Below are 21,019 nucleotides of genomic sequence, written 5' to 3' on the forward strand. Positions count from 1 at the left end.
GAGTGAAGTAGCGTAGAGGTTATAGTAATTTGTAACAAGTATTACAGCCAATCGTACAGGTGAAGTTAGCGTTGTGGGATTTTCAAGCGCCAGTGTAAGTCTAATACACCACCAAACAGATTTCTGTGTAGTGAAATGGACCATTGGTATGAGTCATAATGCATCAGGTCCAGGTTCAGGTCCGGACCTGGACCTGATCCTCTGGACCTGAACCGGACCTGGACCTGAATTTTCTGTACCGGTACCCAGCCCTACGCTGGTACCGATACCCAGCCCTAGTGACAACCCGTTTTGCCGCACATTCACACTCACACACAAAGGAATAGCCACTACCAGGCTTCACGTGTCACTGGAAAATAAGTAGAAATTGGCCAAATGCACATAACACATGTGTCATATGTATCTATAAACTGTATATTTTAAGACCAGGAGTGTTCTCTGTCTATTCAAGGAGGTTGAAAGAGCCCTTTGGTCTATTCTAGTATTTTTAGTGACATGTGGAGCCTGGTAGGAGCTAACAACGGGAAACAGTGTGCATTTGCCGCAGAATGATATTTATAGGGCCGAACTTACAAAAATCACTGTGCTTTAGAAATGAATAGGGTGAAAACTATCTTAAATGTCCGAGCAGTTCTAAGTACACCAGGTACATTATCCAAAGGGCCAAACACTAGTGTCTGACTCGCCTCGGGGAGATTAAACTATCCGTACATTCCATGTAGTTTAATGCAGTTTCCTGGGCGCCGTGGTTAACAACTGAAACGATAGAGCCAGTGGTTACACTACGGAGGATGGCACGGTGCCACCCGGGCCATGCTAGCAGTTTAGGGCACTGCAGAAATTTTATGCCCGACCGCAGACTTTGCTGGTAAAATATTTCTTTGCTGTCGGTATTAGTCCAAGCCTTACAGTGTGCTGAGAAGTTTGTATGTGTATGTAGACCCTGGCAACACTAGCACTAGCTTCCATGGATTTCATCTTTTAAAAAGCTTGCCATATGCTACCAAGCAACAGAAAGACGCTGTCTAAAATATGCATAGGCGGCGGGATAATAGGCCTCTTCCCTTTTCTGAATAAACCTTTTGAACAATCCATTATCAGACGTAAGAATCGGATATAAGTGTTTGAGCGGCTTTGCATTGCATTTCTCTTTTATATGGGTTAAAGGTAAAAGACAAAAACAAGGAGAAAACAAAGACGAATAGACACTAATAGGCTCAAAAACAGTCATAAGAGGGGGTTTTACGTTGTATGCCCTTTTCCGTGAGGCGTAGCGAGCTAATTTAATTCACCATTAATCGTATCGGTCTGCACCATACATCAAGGATACTGTATGGAATGATTGCATTCATGAAGTGTAAATTGTTAGTCAAACTTTTGAAAAATTCGTTAAATTGGGATCGTGAAGTCAAAATCCGTTCGTAAGAAAAAAGTTAGCCTGACTGCCAGCCTTCTTTGCAAATTGAATACCGAGATTCTTATAGTCATCTAAATCTAACAATGTTCTCTAGTTAATCTGTACTAAAAATGAAAAAAAGAATGTCTCTATCTAATGTACATCACTTTCGCCACCCTCTGAAGGAAACCAGTGCATTATCGCAACGATTACTCCCTTCGCGGCCGGAAACTCCTTCTTCTGACATTAGAGACCCTTAGCCTACTTTCTACAAGCAGAGGCAGGTTGGAAAAATCGGACATTTTATCCGTTTTTTTAATCGGCCTGTAAAGATAAAAGCCAGTACTGATAGCATGCTATAAGTCTGTAATCTTAAGGATGATAATTGCAAGGAGGTTTCAATCAAAACTTAAACTATCATAACGTACAAACCTTGCCACTTGAAACAGCTGCGATATTTGAAAATAAAATGAATGAACGTTATTGCAGGACATTTATACATGGTGCAATGTATGGCAACGACTGTCACACAAAGTACAAAATAGGTGTATAGAGAAAGTTTTAACATCCTTATTAACATTACAAGAAGGGCTAACACAGGTCTTTGATATAGTGCTACAATCGAGTTGGGCTAATCATGAGTTTCATTATTCTTAATAGAATTTACTTGTGGTGTGCTTATCAGCTGAGTCGTTTGAGTCAAGAAATTAGCGACTTCTTTCCTAAATGTTGAAGTTTATTTACATTTCTGCAGTGTCAGAGACATATTCAGCATGGCGACCCCGGCTGTATCTCGTTTGGAAAAAGAAAAGGGAAGTAATGGACGTGGAGAGGATCTTCCACGTACTCACAAGTGTGGCGAGTGCGACAAGGAGTTTCATCATCTGACTGACATGAAAAGACATACGTGTACTCACGCTGACAAGAAACCCTTTAGGTGCGAGGATTGCGGCAAACAGTTTAGTGTGCCGAGTCACCTGAAGATACACATGAGGACACATACCGGTGAAAAGCCCTATAAGTGAGGTGAATGCAGCAAACAATTCAGTCAGCTGGGTAGTCTGAAGATACACATGAGGACACATACCGGCGAAAAGCCCTATAAGTGTGGTGAATGTAGCAAACAATTCAGTCAGCTGGGTAGTCTGAAGATACACATGCGGACTCATACCGGTGAGAGGCCGTATAGGTGTAATGAATGCAGCAAACAATTCCGTGTTCTGGGTCATCTGAAGCAGCATATAAAGACCCATCTTGGTGAGAAACCTTACAAATGTGAGGAGTGCGGCAGACAGTTCAGTGAGCAGGGTTCTCTAAAGAGGCATAAGAAGACTCATACTGGGGAGAAACCTTACAAATGTGAGGAGTGCGGCAAGCGGTTCAGTCTTCTTCTTTTTTTTTTTTTTCTTCCTGATTCCGTGTTCGTCACGACACTTTATTACATGTCACAGAAAGCTGTACAATGTGTAGCTTATATCATATTTCTAAGAATACATTCTGATTTGAAAATTTTCAGAATGATTTCTGCATCTTGACATAGTGAATTCGGGGATGACACTGTAGACTTATATTTTACAATGGATAGTTTCGCAACTAGCAGCAGTTCATTGATGTACCGAAACTTGTTTAACATATGAGGGTTGTATCCAAAAATAATGTCATGTACAGTGAGAGATATGGAATAACTAAACAAACTTTCCACATAATCCCATAATGGTTTAACAATTTTACAGTCAAAGAAAAAATGCTCTATATATTCTATAATATCGCAAAAAATACACTTATTATTTTCTACAATTCTCATCTTATGCAACAATATTTTGGTCGGATAAATATTATGCAAGATCTTCCATTGCAAACTAATAAGTTTGGGTTCTTTAGTGGTCAAGAAGGGAGTTTTCCATAGTACATGCCAAGAAATGGAACGAAAATCGTACATAGGAAATCATTTCTCCCAGAAATTCTGTGAGACTGGGACTGCTTGGTATTGCATGATACAGAAATTCTTAAAGAAGATAGAGTCTAGTAAGCGGATGTCTTTACCACAAAGTTCAGTCTTCTTGGTGATCTGAAGATACACATGCGGACTCATACCGGTGAGAAGCGATAACTGCGGCAAACAGTTTAGTGTACTGTATAATCTGCAAAAGCATATAAAGACTCACACTGGCGAGAAACCTTACAAGTGTGAGGAGTGCGGAAAACAGTTCAGTTTGCTGAATAATCTAAAGATACACATGCGGACTCACACCGGTGAGAAACCCTATAGGTGTGATGAATGCAGCAAACAGTTCAGTCAGCATAGTTCTCTGAAGAGCCATATGAGGAACCACACGGGTGAATAGCCTTACAGATGTGAGGAGTGCAGCAGGCAGTTCAGTGCGCTGAGTGCTTTAAATAGCCATATGCGCACTCACCGGTGAGAAGCCATATAAGTGCGGTGAATGCAGCAAACAGTTTGGTCAGCATAGTACTCTGAAGAGACATATGAGGAACCACACTGCCTTACAGACGTGAGGTGTGCAGCAGGCAGTTCTGTGAGCTAGGTAATCTAAAAAACCATATGCAGACTCACATACAAGTGTGAGGATTGCAGCAGCAAGTTTAGTAGGTTGGGTGATTTGAAGTTCCATATACGGGATTCACACTCAAATGACGCAGTATGATCTTCCGTTAGTCAAACAATCTGCAGAGCCACAAGCGAACCCACAGCGATGAAAGTTCACAGCTCACGTTACCGGTGTGACAGTTACAGGCAAGTTCTGCATCAGGGGTAATAGGAAGAGACAGATAGCGAACAGAAGCAACAAACCAACGTTCGCACGTGTATATATTCCAGTCACTAATGCAAGATTTATGCTTCGCTGTAGAATGTGATTACTGGACTGACATTTAAGTAAACCAGCGAAAATTTTCGTATATTTTAATTTTCTAGATTCCTAGTCGAATGGTAGATCGCAGTGCTATTGTAGTTGGTTGGTTGGTTGGTTAGAATAATGTAGGCGTCTCTCTAGATGTTAGATATTTGAGTAGCTACATGTACACGGTATGGACTGCAACTGTTCCGGTTCCTTTTAAATTAATATGTAACATGAACGCTTGTCCGTCATATACTGTTAGAAGTGACCTTCTTTGTAACATATGTTGACGTTGAAACCGCAAGTTTTTTTGGTTCTGTAATGTTAGATTCCATTGAACTCCATTCTCTCCCTCTCTGTTTTTATATAGTTTACAAGTGGACATGAAAAAGGCTGTTGAGACCGGTGATCTGTATGTTAACACAATACCTTCTGTTTGTTCGACCTTCTAACAATTGGCCATGGAATTCTAGCTCTAGAGATTTGTTAGTTTGTATATATGCCGTACTTTCAAATTTAGCCCATGTTAGAACTTAACTGCAATAGAAAATGTGACATGGTATTATTTGCATGATCAACGGAATATCTGATATATCTTCAATAAAAGGCAACATGTCTCAAAAGTATAGTTAGAATTTATGTTTCTCGGTCTCACTGTTGCTTATGTATGTACACTACTTGACAGAAAAAGCAAATATCGCAGCATACAGACGTTTTCCTGGCTGCATCGTGCGGAAACAAGGCAACTCTTGCCCGCACACCTGCCACGGGACCTTCCCTTCCTAATCTCATCAAATGGGCTGACCAATGGGCGAGCGCACACACCTGCCGCGGGACCTTGAATTCCCTTCCTAATCTCATCAAATGGGCTGACCAATGGGCGAGCGCACACCTGCCGTGCGACCTTCCATTCCTAATCCCATCAAATGGACTGATCAATGGGCGAGCGCACACCTGCCGCAGGATCTTCCCTTCCTAATCTCATCAAATGGGCTGACCAATGGACGAGCGCACACCTGCCGCTGGACCTTCCCTTCCTAATCTCATCAAATGGGCTGACCAATGGGCGAGCGCACACCTGCCGCGGAATCTTCCCTTCCTAATCTCATTAAATGGGCTGTCCAATGGGCGAGCGCACACCTTCCGCGGGACCTTCCCTTCCTAATCTCATCAAATGGACTGACCAATGGGCGAGCGCCACGCCTGGGCACAGGTCAGGTCAGGTCGGGAAAAAGCCTGATGACACAACTACTCCGTATAAACGCATCAGAGATCGGTGACCGCGTGCACGGGAGCCGGGCTCCTTTTCGAGGATTCTTCCTTATCTTTTCCGTTACTTAAGTCGCTCGAACTTACGTCAGGGCGGGCAGAAAGTACAAAACAAAACAAAAGTGCTGTCGCGGAGCACTGCGCCAACAGCGGTGTTCGCAAACGAGGCGGGTGGATATATTTTACAGCTCAGGTAATTCAATTACAGTAATCCACCGACGATGAACAGGTGTTCTACACATTCCATTTCAGGTGGACATGAACAACTAGATAGAATTATTCGTGTCTTTGAGTTCGCCTATTTTCACTGCCATAAAGCCATTTCTACACTTTCTTTCTTTACTTTGTTTAACATAAGACTGAAGTAAATACGTGTCCTATTAACCCACTTAATTCACCTGTCCTGTCTTGTCTTTTGCACACAGAAAATCAGTTTGTTTTTATTTCCCTCAGCATTTTCCTTAATTTTTCCCATGTCTATTTGTACCGGTCACTTGTATTGTAATTAAACCATGCGTAGTCTGCCAATAATCTCAAAAAATTGAGGCTAGGCAGTAGAAAGGACGAAGAGAGGGTGAAGACTCAAGTATGTTAGGATAACAGCTTGACCTAACTATAGTCGGCACAAAGATCACGAGAGACATCTATTAATCGTTTGCAGTACTGCAGCATCATTCACATCGTAGTCGTGCAGTACTGCAACTAATTAATAGGGGTCGTTTGTGATCCATGTAAAGTTTCCAGGAGACAAAACATCCCAGCTCAATGACACTATAGATCTCTTCGTTACGTCTACAACACCCCATTTGATTAATTTTCAAATGATAAAAAATTCTAACAGTTCATGTAGTTAAACAAGGGAAGCGACTGCCAGAAAAGCCTGGCCGTCTCTCAGGAAGAATTACGATCCTTCACCCAACATCTGCTTTGAGAACTCATACGGTTTTGAATGACAACGCTTACTTGACTGTTTATCCACTTACATAATTAATAAGACTCCGTAGCTCTTGTTCTTGACATTGAGGCTTAGCCGAACCACCTAATTACATTTGTACTAGGAATCAATTATGGATAAAGCGCCCCAGCTTTCTAAATCCGCCTTGTCTTTTGCTGAGGGGCTAGAATGAACGTTTAACTATGGAGCTTTCTTGTCACTTTTCAGTTTCACTAACGTTTCATACATAGATCTATTATGGGTGAATATATAATCTCTTATCGACTTGAAATATTAACAAAAGGCTTTGCAATTTCAAATATTTCGATAAACATCTCTGTACATAAACATTAACTTCATTTTGTCACCAATGCCTTCAAGTATATTGATAAAGAAGAAACAGAAACACACAAGTAAAGTATGCCTTTTTTACTTTATTTCTTTTCTTTCCACTGCTTACAGAAAGAAATACGTTCGTAAGAAACGATTTGACATCTGAGAAAAGCATGTCAATAAGACTACTAGAAACTAGACACTGTCAGGCCAAAGCCTAACACGACTGGTATATTATACTATATAAAGCTGTTGTTTTACAATCGTTTCGTTCTGTACATCCATACAGACACGCACACGCAGTGGGATAGTCTCTACCAGGCTCCACATGTTGCTGGAAAATAGTAGAAACTGGCCAGATAGACAACAGTCACGTACATGTACAGGGGTGCCTAAGCATTTGCACGAACCCTATGAAATACAATACAATGGTGTTGAAATAGATGGTAGTTTAACTGACTGAAGTTTAGACGGAGCCTTGTAAGATGAACTGCGGAACGACCTTGGCCATAAGAGAAATGGGAGTATTTTGTCGGCTTGTTGAATAGTGAGTCCAGCTCTTTTTTGAAAGTGTTGATCGAAAGGACGGCTTTAGCATTCGTAGGCAGTTCATTCCACAAGTGAACAGTTGAAGGCAGGAAGGATCTTTTATACTTTTCAGTTTTACAGGCAATGGAGGTAAGGTTTTGGTTTGCGCGAAGGTTGTAAGGGACCGTATCACAGATACGTGGAGGGATAATATTATGTAAGTACAGTGGTGCGAGACCATTCATAATTTTCCAAAACTGAATCAACTGGTGCTTTTTCCTTCTGTCCGCTAGTGTGTCCCATGCAACCTCGGCTAACAAGCTCTCATGTTTAGTGCCTCTCATGGCTCCGGTACAAACTCGTGCCGCGGCCATCTGGACAGACTCAAGAAGATCACAATCTTTGCCGAGAAGGCCACACCAAGCAATGTCAGCATATTCAAGTAATGGACGAATCATAGTGACATACAGAGTTTCTAATGTTCCCCGAGGAACAAAATATGATATCCTCTTCAGAAGATTGATTCGCTTCATTGCCTTGGTAATCAATGTTTATAAGCCGTTCTGGCGTTTTGCTAGACGACCCCCTCCCGGTCTGAATAGGGTTAATGAGACTAATGATAGGTTCATTGCAGTCACGCTACAGTGTTTTTCACCTCAGCTAGTGTTGCTTTTGGGTCTAGTATTCACTATGTCGACAGTGGGATATGAAATACCTCAGATTAACACTATCAATGCTATCTACCTACGAACGTTTCGATACTTATCCTACTACCCTTGTCAATGCTATTCTGACTAGTTGTGTATGGGAAGGGGGGGGGGGTAGCTTAGTCACGTTTGGAACCGCAGCCTTACCACTGCAGCGCCACCTAGTACAAAAGTCTAGTACAGTATTTAGCACTGCCTTGAGAAACGTTTCAGAAGAACTACTGAAAAACATTGCCAGGCAATTGGTGTAATTACAAGGAACCTTTAATGCCAACCTGACAAAACTATTCATGAATCCCACATAGGTTTGGCCGCCGACCTACTACAGTGTTTTGCCTTGTACTGCACCTCACATTGAGCACAGGAGCGTCTTTCACGTCAGATTATGTTTCCTTCATCGTTCTACGTGCGTTAGATGGAGCAGCTGTCAACGGTCTCTACTTCACCGCCTTTGTTCTAGGTACAGTTAAAAATACATAATTTGTGTTGCCTTCGCTAAGAATACCGTATTCTCTGTACTTGCTGGCTTGCTGATTGGCTGGCTGGTTTTCTGACTGGCTGGCTGGCTTGCTGGTTGGCTGGCTGGTTTTCCGACTGGCTGGCTTGCTGGTTGGCTGGCTGGCTGGTTTTCTGACCGGCTTGCTGGTTTGCTGGCTGGCTGGCTGTTTGGTTGTTTGTTTGATAGTTTTTTTGTTTTTTTGTTTGTTTGTTTGTTTGTTTGTTTGGTTGGTTGATTGGTTTAGTTGTTTGGTTGTTTGGGTGCTTACTTGGTTTATTTGTTTGTTTGTTTGTTTGTTGGTTGCTTGGCTGGTCAATTATCAAATCTCATTTTGTGATATAATGAAATGATTGTAAATGTTCTCTTTGATCTTGCCCTACAGCCCTGGAAGTTGTCGGACCTTCCAAGCGAAATGCAGTAGGCATGGCTGTGACCCTGAGTTTCGAGATAGGATTCTTCGTCCTTTCTCTCCTGGCTTACTTCCTGCGAACCTGGTGGAATCTTCAGCTGGTCCAAGCATTGATAATGTACCCACTCCTATGCTATTGGTGGTAAGAGTTTTCAAATACAATAAACCAGTTCCCCGGTTGATGTGCCCTTTCCAGTGTGATGCATTGTTGGAAAATGCCTAGCCTCTACCAGGCTCCACATGTCGCTGTAAAAATGGTAGAAATTGGTCCCATTATAATAAAACACACCAGAAGAGTTAGATGGCCGAGGAGTACAGTTTACTAACTAAGGCGTATTTTTTGTCTTATTTTGGCCAATTTCTACTATTTTTCCAGTGTAAATGCTAATCAACTAGTTCTATAACGTCAATGTATGCAGGTAGATGGCTTGACTCAATGATTAGTGGATCAAAATTTGAAAAAAAAAACGATCATGGCATCCACTGTCTGTATCACTTTTAGTTTTAGAACTGACTAAGTTAAACAAACACACTTTACAATAAACAGGGTACTTCCAGAGTCTCCCAGATGGCTGATCAGTAAACAACGATTCACGGCCGCCAAGGATGTCCTTAAGAGAGCTGCTCGGATAAACAAGGTTACCATACAAGACCGAGTCTCGGATCTGCTCGCAAAGCCAGCTGAATCCAACGAAAACACAAAGAGTTTCACAATAATTGACCTCGTGCGAACCCCTCGGATGCGCAAAATCACATTGACGATGTGCTTGGTATGGTAAGAACAATATTCCATATTCTTATTGGCTTTTGTGTCATTTCCTCACTTGCCATTTCATGATTTGTAGCTGTCTTGTATTTTCTATCGGCAACTTACGATCAGGATGTGGATGTATGTAACTATATGTGTGCATGTATATATGTGCATATGCATGTGTGTGTATGCTCCTCTCTCCCTCTGTATGTTCCTGTGCCCGTGCCCGTGTGCGTCTGTGTGTGTGTATGTGTGCGTGTGTGTGTGTGTATGTCTGCGTGTCTGTGTGTGTGCGTGTGTGTGTATGTAAGTGTGTGTGTGTGTGTGTGTGTGTCTGTGTGTGCGTGTGTGTGTGTAACTAAAGGTCTGTGGTATTCATCAGACTTGAAATGACTGTGCATGATAGAAATTGACCATTTTGCCATGTTCATTCCAAAATCATATAGGATGTTCATAGCAGGAGTCTATTTTGGCCTAATTGTCGGGACGACAGATCTAGCCGGAGATCCGTACGTCAACTTTGCTCTGGGTGCAGCTCTGGAAATCGGGCTGGCTATTCTAGGGTGGGCGGGCATGGAGAGATGGGGCAGGAAACCAGTCATAGCAGGGTCCGCTTTACTTGCAGGGACAGGTTGCCTGGTGACAGCGGCTACAAAGGGTAAACTATCTTTTCATTTACATTGCTTGCCATCTTTCTTTCCATGGCTATTCCTCTATCTGTCTGGCCCTCTTAAGACATGTGAATATTTTACAGTGCTCTTTCATCTGGTGCCCTGGATATATACTTATTATATAAGGTTTTTTTTGGCGAGGTAAATCCTACATCATCAAATTGGCGCCATGTACCCTCCTGGAGGTGTACCCTGAGATTTTTTTTCTAATTCTGTTACAGAACTACCGACTATTTCCCGTAATTTTGCCTTGGTCGGCAGAGTTGTCATCGGAATTACTTACAACTGTTTTATCGCATACTCATCTGAGGTTTTCCCGACTGTAGTAAGGTATGTTGCTTGATATGTCCAATATCCCCGCTGTGTGTGTGTCATAAACTTTTCACGTACAGGAAATACTAACACATTATAAGTGGGGAAAGTTATTGGAGCCTTTTTGCAATCTGCACTGAGGGTGTAAGAGTATTTAACGTCTTTTTCGTGACTCTACATTATGATGAAATGTGCATGTTTAGGAGATTGTTTTTCTAAATTGAGCGGAACATTCGCAATGTAGTTTATAGATTATACGAAACAAGATATAATTGTACAATAAAAGAAAAAATTCTAGAATTGCTAAGTAATGATATATAAGCATTTCATACCTGTGACAAATATGATTTTGAGTGAATTTTACTGATGCAAAGATTTTGTAGATCTGAGCGTCATGTACATAATCAATCAATGAGAACATGTTACATAAGTTTTCTGTTAAATAATAGGACTTTCTCACTTGCAACATGTGGGTAAACCACCGACATAGCTGAAACTAATTATTTCTGTTGCAACAGGAGCATGGGCATGGGTGTGGCCACCGCGTTTTCCCGCATTGGCAGCATATCGACTCCCTTCATGACGCTCCTGGGCGATGTCTGGCTGCCCCTCCCCATGGTGACGTTTGGTGTGGCGGCTTGTGCAGGCGGTTTGGCTGTCTTCTTGCTCCCGGAAACACTTGGAGTTCCCCTGCCTGAAACTATAGAGGATGTGGAGAATGGGTGTGTTGTGTTTACTTTTGTAAACTTCGTGAAAATATAGAGGTATTGGCTTTGGTCTGTCTGACTGTCCGTCCGTCTGTTTGTGTGCCCTTATTTGGGACGCCTCAGAGGCTAGACTAAAAGTATACGGGAATATGTTCGTTTGAGTGTAAATGTGGCGGTCTTAGGTACTGGTCTGAACTATGAGATTTTTTTACGCTACAATTAAGTGCTTTCTTTGATTATTTGCAATCAATGTTACATTATGTGATTTTCCACAATGCTAATCTATAACATTGTTTTTATAGTGTTAATTTTATGACTTGAAACGTCTTCATGTCAACCTAAGAACTAATCCAACATTACAGCTTAGAGCTTTCCCTATCCTACTACATAACGTTTATTATTCCCATTTTGCACTTTTCAATATATTGTGATAAAACCATAAATTGTTTTTCTCTTTTTTTGGTCTTTGACAGAAAGCCACAACAAAGCGACAACGACAGCTCTTCGAACTATACAAACCCTCGGACCGCACATGACCCCTTCAAAAACATGAAACATTTATCGTTAGATAACTTCCATCCGTGGACTCTTTCGGTAAGAATCAATTGAGAGCAATGAGACAAAAGAGTAAACCATCATTTATTTCTGTTACATGGCGCCGATGTTGCAGGTAGCCCTTGTCACTAATGTCATAAATGTTACAGTTTCTTCCTAGACCTGTTTATACAAAAAATATTGTTAACTTGACTAAACCATAGATCGTGTTTAGAACGACCGCGTTGATATCGTAACATTTATTTGAGCCATGGTTATCTTGCATCCAATTTTTAAGTTTAAACTGTTGCTTTCCTCTCTTGGCTTGAAGAAAATGTTTGAGATAAAAACCTGTCTTAGCAAGTAGGACGAAGATAAGCGACGAACCAAAGTTTGTTCGTGTAACGTTATAACGTTATGTTTCAATCAATCCAAGCAAGTTCGATGCTTCGTCCTAGAATTTGATGACGGGGCTGTTTAGAGAGACATTTATATAGACTCTTGATCTGATTGTATTCATATCTTCTTAGCCGACGTGGGGACTGGAACTTCAATGTGTTCTTTATGTTGAAATTTAGGAAAAGTGGTGGTTTCGACGTGGGGAAGATTTCTGCCAAATTAACTATTGAAAAACCATTGACAATTTTGTGTATTTTCATTTTTCACGTTGTATTGAATGCTAAAATGCTAGATCATTGTAGTTAGTTGAATAGAATTATGTAGGCGTCTCTCTAGATTTTAGATAATTGTGTGTGGATAACATACCTACATGGTATGGATTTGAATTGTTTATTTTTTTAGAGTGAATAACATGTACGCTTGTCTTTCACAGACTTACAATTAACCTTCTTTTTTTAAGATATTGTCGTTGAAATCGCAAGTTTGTTAGTACAATAATGTTGTATTACTCTCTTTGTTTATATGTAGTTTACACGTCTTGTACATGTGTACGCTGTTGAGACCGTTAATCTGTATGTAAACATGGCACGTTTTGTCGACCTTCTAATAAATGTAATTCCTCAAGAGATTTTTTGGTTTGTAGACGAAGACTCTTACAAAGATTCAGCTTTAGATATTTTACAGTTCAGGTAATTCAATTACAGTAATCCACAGAAGATGGACATGTGTGATCAGGTGTTCTACACATTCTATTCCAGGTGTCTCTTTTAACACAAAGAAAATACACAAAATAATTCGTGTCTTTGAGTTCCCCTATATTTCACTGTCTACATAAGACTGAAGACGATGAAGACTGAAGTGTTTGAGGACAACAACTCGACCTAACCATGGATTATAAGCGAGAGATGCGCATGTCCGTCGCCGCCGCACGCTTCACCATGGCTCTCCCTCTTCCCATTCCCTTTTTCACTATTAACTAATTCTCCCCAGCCACAATTGTTTCCCCCGGGTGTCTTTGACCGGTTATAAACATCTGGAAGTGTGTTGGGTCTGAAATAAAGCGTGACAGATAGTTTAGTCCCCAAAACTCGCCGCCCGATTCTCAGGGGTGGGAGGGCGAGCTCACGCCCGTCCATCTTTGACACCGACTCGCCACCTTCGGTGCCCGCCGGGGCCTACTCACGTAAGTGCAAATCCTCCAGCGTCTCCTGCCGGCATGTCGCTGTTGATCTCCAGGTCAGTAGTCTTCTTATTACTAGTATTTAATAGTATTCAGGCCTCAACTGTCGGCTATGGCCCAAGTAAGGTACGTAGGACTGGGACGCCATGTTTGTTGTTTACCGGCGGCAGCGCGCCGCCATCCTGGTATCCAGTTTTGAGTTTGAATAACAATGAACCCACTCCCTGGCTCAAAATCAACTTTGGTACAACTGGTATGCTACTGAAACATGCAAAAATCCTTAGAACATCTGATAGACTGTGCCTATTATATCTTTGCTCCGTCCTCATGTCCCAAGCCGTCGACCTGGAAACAAATCCCGGTCCCCGGCCACCTAAGTACCCATGTGGGTCATGTGGAAAGGCAGTGACCTTTAAACACAAAGGAGTTTGCTGTGACAGGTGTGACTGTTGGTTCCACCATGATTGCCAGGGTCTTAGTTCATACATGTACCCATACCTAGGTAACTCTAACGTGTCCTGGATCTGTTTAAATTGTGGCCTACCCAATCTTTCGTCCACATTTTTTGACTCCTTCAACATCGAATCTGACTCAAACCCATTCAGCCCTCTAAGTGATAGTACCCCAGGTATGCCACTGGCTGCCTCCTCTCCTAAATCCCTGACTCAGAATAAAGCAAGACCAACTACCAGGCCTATACGCCTGGTGAATGCTAACTTCCAGTCACTCAGGAATAAAAAGTTGGAACTTGAAACACTGGTAGAGGAAACTAAACCTGACATCCTGGTTATAACTGAGACCTGGCTAGATGACTCTTGTAACATCTCAGAGTACTTTCCCACCCATTTGAACATGTCTGTGTTCCATAGAAACAGACCAGATGACAATCATGGGGGTGTACTAATAGCCGTAACTAATGAATTTATATGCTCCCAAGAGCCACAACTAGAAACAGACTGCGAAATGGTCTGGGTTAAGATACAACTCGCTGGGTCCAAATCCTTATATGTCTGTGCTTACTATAGACCACATGTTGATGATAGTAATAGCCTGGATAATCTTGAACAGTCTATGAATCGCATATGTAATAAACGGAACAGCCATATATGGATTGTTGGAGACTTTAACTTCCCTGGATGGGATTGGTCTGATCCTCAGCACCCAGTCCTCAAGCCCGGCTGTGCCTACCCGGGCCTGCACAGGCAGTTTCTGGAGCTGCTGAGTGATCAGAACCTGTCACAGGTTGTTGATAGGCCCACTAGGAATGACAATACTTTGGATCTTGTTCTCATGTCCAATGATAATTGTGTAAACAGAATTAACACCTTACCTCCTGTAGGAGACCATGACATAGTCTTTGTAGAGGCAGACATCCATCCTCGGAAAATAAAAGCCAAACCTCGCAAAATCCTACAATATAAGCGTACTAATTGGGAAAAGTTCCGGGATGAGATGGAAGATTTCCAAACTGAATTCCTTGACTTTGCCCAGGGGGAAGCCACTGTTGATGATCTGTATAATGCTTTTTCATCCAAATTATCTCAATGTGTTGATAAGTATGTTCCCTCCAAAATGGTAGGCGCCAAACGCCACTTACCATATATCACCCCTGACCTCAAACGGTTAATGAGGAAGAGGGACAGATACTACAGAAAGACCTTAGGACAAACTTCACATGAGAGAAAAGACAAGTTGAACCAGTACAAAAAAGAAATCAAGAAAAAGTTAAAGGAATGCTACTGGCAGTACATTGAATCTATTATAACTGACATACCCGTACCAGGAGATACTAGTGATAACACCAATAACCCCCCTCCAAAGCAAGGCACCAAGAAGTTCTGGAGCTTTCTTAAATCCATTAAGTCAGAAAGGTCTGGTGTTTCCCATCTTAGGAACAATGGCATCTTAGTGTCAGACAGTAAGTCTAAAGCTGACCTACTCAATCAACAGTTTCAATCTGTATTCACCAATGAGCCCTCAGATGACCCCCTACCAGACTTAGGACCTAGTCCTCATGTCTGTATGGAGGACATCCAAATAGAGGTGAGTGGTGTTGACAAACTGTTGGGGAATTTAAACATCCATAAAGCCTCTGGGCCAGATCAAGTTCATGCCCATGTCCTGAAGGAACTCAGCTCAGTCCTCAGTCCCATCCTCCAGGTCATATTCCAGAGAAGCCTAGACACTGGCATTGTGCCCGAGGCTTGGAAGGAGGCTAACATAGCCCCAGTGTACAAGAAAGGTGACCGCTCCAAGCCAGAAAACTATCGCCCAATCTCACTCACATCCATATGCAGTAAGATAATGGAACACATCATTGCTAGCACCATGATGACACACTTTCAGGCTAACAACATATTGTATGACCTCCAACATGGTTTCAGCCATGGCAAGTCCTGTGAGACCCAGTTGATCTCACTCACTGATGACTTGGCCGTCAACAGAAACAACGGAATCCAGACAGACCTCGTTTTTATGGACTTCGCTAAGGCGTTCGATAAAGTCCCGCACCGTAGACTGCTAAACAAACTACAGTACTACGGTGTCAGAGGGAACACCCTTGTCTGGATACAGAATTTCCTGCTGGGCCGGTCCCAAACGGTTGTGCTTGATGGAGAGCGTTCGGACCCTATGCCAGTGATCTCGGGCGTTCCCCAGGGTACAGTGCTGGGGCCCATCCTCTTCTTAGCATACATAAACGATCTACCAGAACACACTGCAAATGCAAAGGTGAGGCTTTTCGCCGATGATTGCATTCTGCAGATGCCCATCCATGACAGCACTGATTGTAATAAGCTACAGGAAGACATAGACAACATCTGCCTCTGGGAACAAAGGTGGCTGATGGAGTTCAATCCATCTAAGTGTGAGGTTATGACCATACCATCGTCCAAAACACCCATCACCCACACATACAGCCTTCACAACCATCCACTAAACAAGGTAAGTACCACCAAATACCTTGGGGTCACCATCTCTTCAAACCTCACATGGGGCAGCCACGTCGACGCCATAACATCAAAGGCCAACAAAACACTGGGCATGCTCAGACGCTGCCTGCGGGTTGCCAGCACTTCGGCAAAGGAGAGGGCCTACAAGGCCCTGGTAAGACCCCACCTGGAGTTTGCCTGCAGTGTGTGGGATCCGCACACCCAAGATCAGGTGAGGAAGGTTGAGATGGTCCAGCGACGAGCGGCCCGGTACGTTACAAACAACTACCAACGAGACTCATGCTCTGTCACTGCTTTAATCAATCAACTGGCCCGGCAGTCCTTGCAATCCAGAAGGAAGAACGCCAGACTCATTACCATGTACAAAATCATCCATAACAACATCTCTGTCCCACATGCATCCAAACTGGTCCTGGCGACTCGATGCTCCCGCCGCACCAACCACGCTTTCAAGCTGCAGGCCATCGCGAGCAAATCCAACTTCTATAGGCTCTCGTTCTTCCCTCGTACCATCCAAGAGTGGAATGAACTTGAGCCTGGTGTGGCGGAGGCGGTGTCTCTCTCCCAGTTCAAAACTGAACTGGGGAGGGCCCTGCTGCATTGAGTCGCCCCCACACGTCCTTGTATATATGTAAATAACACTAACCCACCGCACTCACTTGTCTTGTCCGTTGCACCCATCAGTTGTTTATGTCCTTTTGTGTTTTGCCTTTATTTTCCCTGTGGTTTAAGGGCACTATCACCGTTAACTACAAAAACATGCGCTCTGCTAGTAATCCCCGTCAAGGGGACTGAGCAGTACAAAAGAAGAAGAAGAAGCGACACCTATCAATCGGTTACAGTACTGCAGGATCATTTACATTGGAGTCATACAGTATTGCAGCTAATTAATAGGGGGCGCTTGTGATCCATGTAAAGATTCCAGTAGGACAAATATTCCAGCCCATACTTCAATGACACCATATTTCTTTGCGTGACTTCTACAAAACCCCATTTGATTGATTGCTTCTATTTTCGTATGATTGGATCTAACCGTCCATGTAGTTAAACAAGGGAAGGGACTGCCAGAAAAGTCTACCCGTCACTCAGGAAGAATTGCGATCCTTCACCCAACATCTGCTTTGAGAGCTCATACGATTACGTACAACAACTTTTACTTGACTGCTTACTCACTTACAGAATCAATAAGAGTCCATAGCTCTTGTTCTTGACCTTGAGGCTTAGCCGAACCACTTAAATACATTTGTACTAGGAATCAGTTATGGATAAAGCGCCCAGCTGTATGCTTTAAAAATCCGCTTTTTCTTTTGCTGAGGTGCTAGAATGAACGGTTGACTATGGAACGTTGTTGTCACCTTTGAGTTTCACTAATGTTCCATTCATAGGTTTATTATCAGTGAATACATAATTTCTTATCGATGTGAAATACTGACAAAAGGCTTTGCCATTGCATGTGATTTCATATCTTTCGATAAACACCTCTTCCGGTCAGATAAACTTCATTTGGTCACCAAAGAATTCAAGTTTGCATTATAAAAAAGTAAAGAAGAAACAGAAACTCACAAGACAAGTATGTCATTTTTTTTTAACTTTAATTTCTTTGCCATTCCACTACCTACAGCAAGAAATGCGTTTGTTAGAAACGATATCACATTTGAGAAAATAATGTTTCTAAGACCACTAGAAACTACCTAGAAACTAGAAACTGCCAGGCCAAAGCCCCCAATTACTAGCAGGGTGATCGCCCCCAAGTACTAGCAGGCGATCGCCCCCAAGTACTAGCAGGGCGATCGCCCCCAACTACAGGCAGGACGACCGCCCAAAGCTACCGCCAGAGCGATCGCCCCGGACTACCGGCAGGGCGAACGCCCCCAAGTATTCTTCAATCTTATGAAATCAAGACGACACGACTAGACAATTCAGACTTTGTACGGGGCAATCGCCCCCACAAGTCATAATTCCCAGGACTTGAGTGCACATGTCTTGAAAAGTTGCATTCTAATCCAAGATGGCTTGATTTTCATACAATTTCGCACTTCGTTTTCCGATTATCACGTCAACAAAAGGAATAAAAGGGATTTTCCCTAAATATTTTGAATTCTGTTATAAGTGGTCAGAAAGGATGAGCAAATGACTGAAAACACATAACATGGTTCGCCGCAAACAGAACGATAGATTCTTCATTTTGGTTCTTTTACATCTTCTTTGACGTTGGATTTCACTTTGGCAATCTGTGACATTAGTATTTAATTTCCTACATTTTTGCAATACATGGCATGCATCTCGTTGCTCATTTTGCAGCTGAGATAGAGTACTAGTATGGTGAAAACTTTTTGGGACACGGAAAAAATTAATTGGAAGGCGAATTTCATCCTTATACTCGAATCAAAATGGCCTAAATCAGACTTTAAACCTACAGGCTTTGATTGGGTATAAGATGAACATTAACTTGTATCTATTCTGCATGTAATTATAAGCAATTCGTATAGTTAGCTAGATACTTAACAATGCAATTATTACATATTGAGGAACTGTGTATAAGATGAATATTAACTTTGTATCTAATAATAAGTATTCTGCATGTAAAGAATTCGTATGGCTAGCTAGATAGCACTGTACAAAGGCATGCATATGCAAGCGAAGGTAGATAGTGTTTCAAGTGATTTTTATTGTGCATAACTTCATAATGTCAAGTGATACATTCTTAAGCTCTATGATAATTATAGCACTATTATCATCGTTACTGGACAATTATGGATATAACACACTCCTTTACATTTAGGATCGCATTGTAAACACCATATTAGCTATATCTGTACATACTAGTATGTACTAAATACTTAACATTTGGGACTGCATCTGTGAGCAGCGACACCTATGCTGCAGTACATTGTGCACCAGTCAGAATGTCCCTGAAGAAGGTGACAGACTGAATAAAACACTTGATTTTGTGCATAAAGAATCTCAAGCCTGTTATTCATCCAGTAATACTTAAATATATATTTTGGTACATTAGGTACAAGTAACTCCATAATAACAACTCTCAAATTTGGTTTCTAACGTCAAGAACCACAATGAATATATACTAGTCTGTCTTCTATAAGTGGGATTAAACATTAAGTGATATAGTTGTCTTGCACGTTTGATGTTTACGATTTTATTTGTCGATCATCATCATCATTTTCAAGAAGACTGCAGAAGTTCAATCCCCAAACATTCGATACGATGGACCAAAAGTACAACGTTATTTTCAATAATTCTGCTTGCTTCTGCCATTTTCATGTTCACTCAAGTTCACTCACGAAACATTCTAGGCTTTTACAATGTTATATACAGTCAAACCTGCCTATAGCGGCCACTCAAGGGACTGGAGAAATATGGCCACTATAGACAGGTGGCCGCTATTGAGAAAATGTTGATCAATTGACCATGAGCAAGCTACACATGTCATGATTTCAGTTCCCACTAATCTTTCTCACCAAGTAACATTGTCTCCATAGGTAAATTCATCGAAAGACTTGTATTGTAATGCTCAAGGCATGCATACCTTCTGCTACCGCCCAAATGACCCTGTCAAGAACTCCAAGTCCTCGCAAACTACAATTTCAAACTCGGTGCAGGGTGACATAAGGCTGCAGTATGGTTGCAATAGGCAGTGTTTCTCTATCGACAGGACCAGAAATCGTGTGGCCGTGGCCGCGTTGGACAGGTGGCCGTTAAGCCGATTTCGACATTACGAATCCAAGGGACCGACAAAAAGTGGCCACTATGGCCAGGTGGCTGCTATACTAAGGTGGCCGCTAATACAGGTTTGACTGTATAATATATAACGAACCTCCTACTAGAATACAATACAATGTACACAACCCTCATATCACTTTCAATCGTCTCACTTAGGCCATTTTTATTCTATTATATGGATGACATCTACGCGCGCATCACTTTTAGTCCGGCCGTTACTTTGCGGAAAACGGATACTAATTTCAAAGGTGACGGTCCCTGAGAAATAAACAAAGCATATCTGAACATTTCTATTGAAATCCAGACGATGGTCGAGCCGAGAACTGTTTACAAGTCAAGGGGCCTTCAACTTTGATATTACCCAGCATTTCTGTCACTGCCCAATGCGTACTCAAATCTGTGAAAGGGCGTATTGTCCTTAAATGATCTCTGTTCGGGCTTCACGGGTAAAGGGTAGCAGAACACACCTATCTATCCGCGACGCCCGGGGGGGGGGGGGGGGGGGGCTTGTTACATAGAATAGTACAGATAACATTGTTCAAGGCTGGGTAGAAAGTCTTATTCTTGAGGCAACCAAACATAACCTGTAATGCTTGGTAACGGAATATGTAGACTTTGAGACTGTATTATTTGGACTGTGAAGGTTTTCCAGTTCCAGTTCTTGTAAATACGTGCCTTATCTGTATGCAACTGTCTTCTTATCGTAATTACAAGCTGCAGCTATTTGACCTCCGCAGAGTGGCGCTTCAAATATGGCGTCCAACGGTGATCAACACGCGGACAGATCAATGTTTGTTTTTTAATATTTTGTGGGCTGTACCCGGAATTTAAACTAATTCG

General features: G+C 42.1%; 2 protein-coding genes across 2 annotated transcripts; both read left to right on the forward strand.

The window, feature by feature from the left end:
- Positions 1-2,469: 2,469 nt before the first annotated feature.
- LOC118421104 (zinc finger protein 239-like) lies at positions 2,470-3,678 on the forward strand. Its single transcript, XM_035828264.1, has 2 exons — positions 2,470-2,775; positions 3,447-3,678. The coding sequence occupies exons 1-2, from the start codon at positions 2,470-2,472 to the stop codon at positions 3,504-3,506; spliced, it is 366 nt and encodes a 121-aa protein (XP_035684157.1). The 3' UTR covers positions 3,507-3,678.
- A 3,966-nt stretch (positions 3,679-7,644) lies between these two features.
- LOC118421105 (organic cation transporter protein-like) lies at positions 7,645-10,698 on the forward strand. Its single transcript, XM_035828265.1, has 6 exons — positions 7,645-7,760; positions 8,331-8,485; positions 8,907-9,075; positions 9,481-9,708; positions 10,131-10,342; positions 10,577-10,698. Exons 1-6 carry the CDS (start codon positions 7,645-7,647, stop codon positions 10,696-10,698), a joined length of 1,002 nt encoding a protein of 333 aa, XP_035684158.1.
- Positions 10,699-21,019: the final 10,321 nt, after the last annotated feature.

Source organism: Branchiostoma floridae, chromosome 8 (assembly GCF_000003815.2).
Source record: "Branchiostoma floridae strain S238N-H82 chromosome 8, Bfl_VNyyK, whole genome shotgun sequence".
Lineage (NCBI taxonomy): Eukaryota > Metazoa > Chordata > Leptocardii > Amphioxiformes > Branchiostomatidae > Branchiostoma > Branchiostoma floridae.

Coding starts and splice junctions, on each gene's coding strand:
- LOC118421104 (XM_035828264.1), top strand. CDS start 2,470: ATGAGGACACATACCGGCGAAAAGCCCTATAAGTGTGGTGAATGTAGC. Junction 2,776..3,446: donor GTGAGGAGTGCGGCAAGCGG/TTCAGTCTTCTT, acceptor TTTACCACAAAG/TTCAGTCTTCTTGGTGATCT.
- LOC118421105 (XM_035828265.1), top strand. CDS start 7,645: ATGTTTAGTGCCTCTCATGGCTCCGGTACAAACTCGTGCCGCGGCCAT. Junction 7,761..8,330: donor AGCAATGTCAGCATATTCAA/GTAATGGACGAA, acceptor AATCCCACATAG/GTTTGGCCGCCGACCTACTA. Junction 8,486..8,906: donor CTTCACCGCCTTTGTTCTAG/GTACAGTTAAAA, acceptor CTTGCCCTACAG/CCCTGGAAGTTGTCGGACCT.